Source organism: Saccostrea echinata, unplaced genomic scaffold, assembly GCF_033153115.1.
Source record: "Saccostrea echinata isolate AGI-Se365-2 ecotype Australia unplaced genomic scaffold, CSIRO_AGI_Sech_v1 ptg000012l, whole genome shotgun sequence".
In the NCBI taxonomy this organism is placed as follows: domain Eukaryota; kingdom Metazoa; phylum Mollusca; class Bivalvia; order Ostreida; family Ostreidae; genus Saccostrea; species Saccostrea echinata.
The window spans coordinates 13405396-13414678 of NW_026889761.1; the positions used below are offsets into that span (position 1 = coordinate 13405396).

At 33.4% G+C, this 9283-nt stretch overlaps 1 protein-coding gene across 1 annotated transcript; it reads left to right on the plus strand.

Moving 5' to 3' along the window:
- The first annotated feature begins 7598 nt into the window (after positions 1–7598).
- Positions 7599–9052, plus strand: LOC133185969 (uncharacterized). Its single transcript, XM_061321254.1, has one exon. The coding sequence runs from the start codon at positions 7620–7622 to the stop codon at positions 8730–8732; it is 1113 nt and encodes a 370-aa protein (XP_061177238.1). The 5' UTR covers positions 7599–7619; the 3' UTR covers positions 8733–9052.
- The last annotated feature ends 231 nt before the right edge of the window (positions 9053–9283 follow it).

Below are 9283 nucleotides of genomic sequence, written 5' to 3' on the forward strand. Positions count from 1 at the left end.
TCTTTTTGGGGATCCAGGTATTGGATAACAGGCTTTGAGAAAGTGCAATGTTCTTGAATTTCACAGAAAACATGTGTATTTGACTATCTTTAGCAAAGAACTAAAATATGAGCACAGCCCACGATCCAAAAATTAAAACATGTTTTATAATCTTCAGAAACAGATCTATCTGTATGTAATTGCATATTTTGGATCAGAGGTTGTGCTCTATATGAAATATCGAAAAAATAATTCAATTTTGGGCCATTTTTAAAGGAATTTACAGGATATGGGGAAAATGACGCATTCTATGACGTCATAATGCATTGACTAGAGAGAAAATTACGTCATGTTCAATAGATACACGTTCACCAAGGATCAAAGTGATAAATACTGCATTTTAAACCAAAACTGAGCAGTTTTGATTTTTCAGAAATTCTCAGGGCCAAAAAAGGCCCTAAGTGGCTCTTGCTCTTTGGATACTTTAATATTATGAGAAAATAGCCTTGCTGTTCTGGAGAAGACTTTTAAAGAATACTTTCCTTGTGTACATATATATGTGAAATTTGATCCCCGATTTTAACTAAAGAACTTTGATTGGTTGCATACAAGTATGGTTTACGTGGCCCTGCTACTATTGAAAATATATTTATTTTTAATTTTCTGTCTATTCTCATGTAAAAATTAGGATACCTTTTACTCTCTGTGCCAAGATTTGGACAGATATGAATCTACTCAATAATAGAACACTAGCAAATTAGTAACTTATCACTGCTCTGTTATTTTTGGGAAGTTTTCCCTCATAATTTTACCTAAAATACTGAAAGTTCATCTAATACTATTGAGGAGAAAAGTTACATTTGTTTGGTGACCAGGGGCTGTTGTGGTCTCAGGATAAGTTTTTATTCGTAATCTGATAAATTCATGGGATAACTATCTTGTTAGTGTTATTCCATTTCGAATATCCATACTGCACACTATCCATGTATTTTTTTTCAATAATTTAGAGTAAAAGTGAGGATGAATCATTTTCACTCAACACTGCAGAATTTAAAAAAGAAAAAGATCAATAATGTTTCTGAACACTTATATGCTTCAGAACCAAGGAGATTGTAAGAAGATAAGGAATTGGTAAATTATACCAATTTCAAAGTGCCACTATTTGACAAATCGACATATATCTATAATCGCTGTAAAACAGTGATAGGTGTTTACAGAGACACAACGCATTCTTATTATATTCTGAGTGAATTTCAGTAGCAATTAGAGATGGACGCTCTCAGTTTCTCTGTTGAGATTGACGAGCGGACGTGATGGATAAGAATGCAAGCTTTCTATGTTAATATCCGATAAACTAATGCTCTTCAGCTTCATTTATCTTCAATATCCAGAAAACCCATCTTCTCATCTGGCATTTCTTATTACCCCTCTCCCCTTTTTTAGCACCTCTGTATACAAATAATGGACACTCTTTTCCAAATCAATGTGTTTTACAAATGATTCCAGATTCTGAAATGTCAAGAAATTTATGATTAATTACATAGAATAATTTTAACTTTAAGTGTTGCATTATTGGCAAGTCAATGAGGAAATTGAAACTTAACAAGAGATAAAAAATGAATGGAAATTGAAACTTAACAAGAGAAAAAAACACCCAAGAAACTGTTTATAATTAACTATTATATAAATGAACTGGGCATTGAAATCATACATTGAAAAGTAAAATACGTGTCAAATAAAAGGAGAACCTTTTCATTACATTAAAAGAATCAAAATGACTTGAAAAATAAGATGAAAGATCAAGTATTTCACTTCCCTGAATCTTTTAGATAATGACCTCAATATCTCTTACATAGCTGACTATGAAGAGGATTGGCAGTCTTATAAGATGAAACCAAATAAGTGGGATAATGCTCAAGGCATGAGACGATTATTTCCAAAGCATACAAAGAAGCAATAAAATAATTAATATGAAATAGTAAACTTATATAACATTGTCAGTATGGGTTAAGTGAGGAAAAAGTAAACTTACTGGTTGTGGGTTTGTGGTATCCTTTATAAGCCGATGTGTGTTATACTGTATGTATTATTGTTGAAATGATTTTAAGAGAAATTTTCTCATAATTTGATCTCTCTTGAATTCCTCTTTTTAAAGAAATAAAACATGCTGTAGTCCATTACCTTGCAATCAGTTTTCTCAATGATGACCAGTTTTAGTTTTAGTTGATTGCTGAAAACACAGATTCGTATAGACAAAATATCTTAAGCAAAGACTTAATATGAACCCGCATTTTATCATTCGTTGATGTTTTAAATTCCATTGTATAAATTACGCACTAATTTGACAATATTATTAAATGATATTTTAAAAAAAAATCTTGCTTACAAAATTACGCATCCAAAATTTATCTTTTACTTCAATTTTGTGAGAATATTGCTATGAATTGAAACATAATTGTGAAATTAATTTTCAGAAACAAGTAATAAATTGGATTTGATTTAAGAAACCTCAGGCGTTAATGATACAATATATAAAGAGAGAAGATGTAGGAATGAAAAAATGTGATACTTTCTCATGTACCAAACAAGAAAGACATCATAAAAATAATAATCTATTTTGAGAATGTTGGCATAATTCAGCCCCCCTGCATGATCCTAATTCTGCCCCCTGCATGATCCTAATTCTGCCCCTATATGATCCTAATTCTGCCCCCTATATGATCCTAATTCTGCCCCCTACATGATCCTAATTCTGCCCCCTACATGATCCTAATTCTGCCCCCCATATGATCCTAATTCAGCCCCCTGCATGATCCTAATTCTGCCCCCTACATGATCCTAATTCTGCCCCCTACATGATCCTAATTCTGCCCCCTACACGATCCTAATTCTGCCCCCTACATGATCCTAATTCTGCCCCTACATGATCCTAATTCTGCCCCTACATGATCCTAATTCTGCCCCCTATATGATCCTAATTCTGCCCCCTACATGATCCTAATTCTGCCCCCTACATGATCCTAATTCTGCCCCCTACATGATCCCATGATGTCTCAGAGGTTCGTGTTTGCTCTGCTCCTATTTTGTAATGATTAATGGAAATTTGAGCTCGAAGACTGTTCGTTATCTCCACATATTTCATGCAGCATAAATTATGACAACATACAAGAAAATGATATCTACATGCAAAAAAATTAAGTTAATATGCAAATTACCAATTATTTTAAAAAGTCTGATTTTAATGTTGGTAAATTAAATTACAACTCTCTTCTTATATACTAATTATCATCTTAATTTAGATTTGCACTACAAATGGAATGCGTAGTTGACCATTACGGAGTTTTAAGACATAAGATTTTCAATTGGTCAAAAAAGAGGAACAGTAGTTCCTGATTGTTATCATGTCACGTTATAGTCCTATATTGAAAACAAAGTTACGGCAAACATCGTTACATAATGTGTCTTTTTCCCCTGACTGACAATTCTGGATATTTTAATATCTCTCTCTCTCTCTCTCTCTCTCTCTCTCTCTCTCTCTCTCTCTCTCTCCATATTAAATTTTAATCAAATTGGATATTGTTAAATGAAAATCATTGAAGTGATTACACAATTACATATTTCTGATATCATTTTCAGAGACATTTTTTCTTTGTTGCTATTGATCATGATAAATCTATCATTGACAAGTTTTAAAGTTAATAGCTAAAACGTTATTATGGGCACATGTGAAAAGAGTTCTCTAAAAATGGTGAAAATATTCAATTTTCTATTTAGAGGACCGTCTGGAAGAGTTCACTTTAAACTTACTGAAAGTGTATATTCCAGGGTCTATATATATATATATATATATATATATAAAACTTGTTATTCATGTAGCACCGAGACTTTGTTAAAAATTGGGCTGAATCATACATCATACATATATGTCGTGCAATATTGCTGTAATGTAGTAATACCTATTTTAATTTTTATTATATTTAAATGTTTTATAGAACTGAATACCGGGGTAATTAATTTTCAACAGACAGTTTTAGTCAATTGATTTTTTTCTTAGATTAATATTAGATTAAAATAGAAATTCTCTTGATTTTTCTGACTTAATAAAAAGAGAAAAATTTCATTATACTGGCTTCAGATCTTATGACATTTTAAGTCTCTAAGTGACAGAAAATCAAAGATTTTTTTTAATTCAAGTTAAAATTAGCGAAATAAATCAGAATTATGCACCCCAAAAGTTAAGATCAATGTTCAGAATCTTGTAGAACCCAATGATAGATCTTTCTAAAGCTGTTTCAAGTAATTTTGCGATGACTTTGAGTCATAAGGGACCGTGAGCCCACGCCGAGTGCTGACGAAACAAAGAAATTGATATCTTAGATATTTTACACATGGGACTAAGATTTTCGCATACGGTTTTGTGTCATTTCTTGAAACAAAGACCTTTACTTACAATCAAAATCATGGTGATTAGGTTACAATGAAAACTTGCGAAAAAGTGTTGTAAATGGGGGGTATTAAAAGAGCAAATATAAATTATTACATTCATTCCGAATTAATTTACTTTGTTGTTTTTGCAAATACACACTATTATAGACTTAATCATGGATTATGCTGTTACCGAATTCGATGTTGAATCTTCATTGTAAAAATTGAAACGCGAAAAAATCATTCAATGCTTTCAAATATAAATTCAGTAGCTACATATTTGAAGACCCCTCCCCCCTCTTCAAGTGTGAATGCAATTATCTTGAAAACATCAAAAATGTTTTGCAAATAAAGGGGGCCGTGTTTTTGTCCTCTTCACAATTTGTATTTATAAAGGGATTTATGTAATCTATCACTATTAGATACCAATACCATTTTCATTGAACCTTCACGAAAATTGTAATTCGTTACAAAGTTACAAAATTAGTTCAATAGTCATCTTTAAAGTAACTTTATTTTAAAAAAAAACTGATTTTAAATGATGCTGTGGTTATCATGTATATTGATCCGTCAATCTGGTCTCCGTTTGGTGTTGTTTGCATTCATGTTCAGTCTATTGACAACATAGTACATGGGCTTTTTAACAAAAGACAAATACACACCAAAGCCAAAGGATAAATACAATGACTTTATAATATTTATGTCTACACGATGCTATAAAAGCATATTAATAAGCATTCTGAAAGTATTGCATTAGCAATACTAGTCCCCTACCGGCAAGTGTAATCTGGTTCTCGTTAAAATTTGAAAATGCTATAATTCCGTTAAAAATCATTGAAGCAGAACGAAATGCAAACTTAATCTATAAGTAATTAAGGTTAAGTCACATACCAACCAAAAATCAGCTCAATATCTACAAGCGTTCAGAAAAAAATCGCGGAAAACCCTTAAAAATTGAAAAGGTCATAATTCCGTTAAAAATCAATGAAGCGAAAGGAAATGCAAACTTGGTCTGTAACTCATCAAGATATACTCACATACCAAAAATCAGCTCAATATCTGCAAGCGTTTAGGAAAACAGTGCGGAAAACCAAGTGGGACAGACTGACAGATAGACAGAGGGACAGAACAGACAGACGGACGGACAGACTCAGAGGAAACCTATAGACCCCTCCGGTTTCACCGGTAGGGGACTAACTAGGCTTGCAAAAAATTATGTGAAGTTTGAAGCGTTTGAGGGAAAGCGTTACATGATTATGCAATACTAGGAAACAATAAAAATGTTCTTTTTAGTCCCCTACCGGTGAAACCGGAGGGGACTATAGGTTTCTTCTGAGTCTGTCCGTCCGTCTGTCTGTCTGTCTGTCTGTCCCTCTGGTATGTGAGTGTATCTTGATGAGTTACAGATCAAGTTTGCATTTCGTTCCGCTTCAATGATTTTTAACGGAATTACGACCTTTTCAATTTTTCAGGGTTTTCCGCAATTTTTTTCTAAACGCTTGCAGATAATGAGCTGATTTTTGGTATATGACTTATCCTTGATAAGTTATAAATCAAGTTTGCATTTCGTTCCGCTTCACTGGTTTTTGATGGATTTATGGCATTATTATTTTTTATCGGGAACCAAATTACATTTGCCGGTAGGGGACTAGTATTGCTAATGCAATACTCTCAGAATGCTTGTTCATATTGCAAAAACATATATGCTAAGCGGGTTATGGAAATTTATTTGTACGATGACTGCAACCGTCAAACCCCTTATAATAGAATGGGAGACATTTCATGTTTATTATTTTTCCTTAATCCAAGATTCGGGGATATATAGTTTTTGGATTGTCCGTCTGTTTGTCTGTTAATCTGTTTGGTTGCAAATATTTTAACCTTGCCCTAACTTTTAAATGGTTTTAAAGGGCTTTCATATTTCATATGTATATTTCATGTGTCGTGACCTTTCTTTAATCATCAACATCTTTTACCTTTCGACCTTGACCTTTGAGATTTACCTACTTTGAAAAACTTTTCTTTGGCCATTACTTTTGAACAGTGGGAGCTAAGTCTTTCATATATCACATGTGTATTCTTTGTGACAAGATCTTTCCTTTGGTGCCATTATTTTTAATCACCGTGACATTTATCTTGGAGCATGACCTACTTTTTGACAAACTTTAACCTTAGCCATATTTCCTGAATGGTTGGTACTACGTATTTATTTTTCGCATGTGTATTTCCTGTTACAAGACCTTTCTTTAGGTATCAATATTTCTGAACACTTGGCCTTGGCCTTCGAGTTTGACCTACATTTGAAAAAATCTTTAATCTTGATCTTGAGCTGCCATTCGGGGGGATCAGTATTTCACATACACGTCTTGTATTTACAATTGTTTTTAGATTCATTTAAAATGAAGTACTTAAGATATTCTATTATCGATGCGTTCGTTCAAAAGAGGCGTAGAACAGTTGACCTATTCGGGATTAGATATGGCTTTAAAAAAAAAAAAAAAAAAAAAAAAGGATCTTACTAGTTTAGAAGTAAATTGTATATATTACTTCAAATAGACAGCAATATAGTTTTCATTAGAAATAATGGAGAAAATAGTGTGACAGCGGATTTTGATATATTGTGCACTGTATACCTAACTTATCAAGACAAAGGTATTGAACTTAAAACAAGACAGATTTAACATAGGAAACATCGGGGATAAAAAAATTCAGTTAACTTCTTTTGAAATGAACATTGAATTAGTGCAGCTTTTGAAATAACTATTTATCACCACAAGATTTAATTGAAATCACTCCTCAAGTAATTCTTAAAGATCATGAATATTGATTATTGATTTCCTTACTTGGTGTTATAGTTAAGTAAGAGTTACATGTAAACCGAAACAACAGTGTGAATGAACTTTTAGAGTGATTCAATGAATCACATGTATCAGTGGTATAAACTGATGCCAGGTGAATGATTACGTTGCTTTATATAGTGTGTGTTTGTGTATGAGGGGAAAATATCATATCATCACAGGAACTGTTTTAAATACGAGTACCTGGTATTTATTTCACAACAATTGTTTTCATAGTTAAAATACTGAGGCTGTTGATTGTATTACATAGCCAAGCATACTCTGACGTATATTTGATGTGATCGTTGTTATTTAAAGAACTTTTTTTCCCTTCTAGATACAGATACATTGTGATGGAACGCTAGCTTGATTTCAGCAATGAATTATAGTCAACATTTGAACGTTAGCAATGGAACTGCTAGTTTTAGAGACAACATGGACTTATTCGAACCACCGGACCTTCCGGAACAATTACGATATGCAGCCTACGTTCTGAATGAGTACAGCATCCCCGTGCTTTTCTCGGTGGGAGTGTGTTTGAACATAATAATAATCATCAGCTTTCTGTCCACAGAGTTAAGCAGAGTGTCACCTTGCCTGTACTTTGTAGCTCTAGCATTTGTTGATATCACCTATCTGCTGCAAATGATGGTCCCCTGGGCCTCAAGTAGAGTCTATAACATATACGCTGTGGCGGGAATTTGTCAGCTGACCTACTACTTCCATTATCTGAGTACCTTTATGGAGTGGTGGCTGATGGTATTGATGATGATAGAAAGGTCTTTGGTACTTTTGAACCGTAAAAAAGCAAAGGTGTTATGCAGTCCATTTCGCACAAAGTGTATCATTATTTCTATGTGCGTCTTTTCCGTTGTGTCTCATTTGTATTTAACGTGGACGAGTGCCGTGATAAAAATTCGAAATGTCGATAACTGCATAATCATTCCAGAAAACCTGAAGAATATATTTTTGCTGAGAAAAATTGATGTTTTCTTTTCATTTATCGTTCCCTCCCTGTGTCTGTATGTTCTGTTGACGACATGCATTATCAAGCTCTGTGACAATCGAAGAAATGGAGACAGACGCCCGTCACCATGTCATAGTAGTCGACGATCTAACTGTAGTCGACGACCGAGCAATTTAGACCCTGAAGACAGAAGGATGATTTACCTTAAAAAGTTTTATCCTAAAGTGTTCATGAGAAGTGAGAGATTGACAGTCACTTGTTGTATTTTGTCAGCCATTTTCCTCATCTTATGTGTGCCTTTTGACTCACTGAGGACGCGACTGACCTTTGAGGTACAGCCTGACTATTTAGACCAGAAATGGTTAGAATTCCTCAGTGTCTTTTCGGCCTTTAATTACACCTATAAAGCCTTTCTGTATTTTATTGCCATTAAGGAGTTTCGGCAAACTATTTGGATTTTGTTGAAAAAGATAATTTCACCATGCAGTAATACAAAACTTTCTCTTAAATTTCAACTCATGTGAAATACAATCAAATCTGGATTAGCGACATAGACTATATAGCAAGATATTCTCAAAGGTCACCTATTATTTCCCTGAACGTTGGTATTTATGTGAACTAAGCAATTAAATACATATATGACTCAACTAGCAACTTTACATGTATTTCTTTTAGTCATTATTTAGCACATTAGTCATCATCTAGCATGATCATGAAATAGGTATAAATGTAAAATTATCCTCGAATAAAGATTAAGCCACCTATTAACACACCTTTTAACGATTTTTCTTGATATATTGCTAAACAAAGGTTTGACAGAGTGTCGAATTATATATATTTTGCATTTGAGGTGAATAAAATCATATTCAAAGTTAAATTCTATAGTTACCTTAGTATCTGGTTTGTACGAAGAGTATCTAGTACATAACGACATGGTATTTCCTACTACGACATACAAATGTATTATCTGGTACGTACGACGTAATAGCGATTCTCTGTTACCACTTCAACTTCTGCCACGCATGGTCACCGATTTTGATAAAACTTTGCCCATTTTTACAACTTGACACCAGAA

Bases quoted from the DNA above. Each gene is read 5' to 3' on its own strand.
- LOC133185969 (XM_061321254.1), top strand. From the start codon at position 7,620: ATGAATTATAGTCAACATTTGAACGTTAGCAATGGAACTGCTAGTTTT.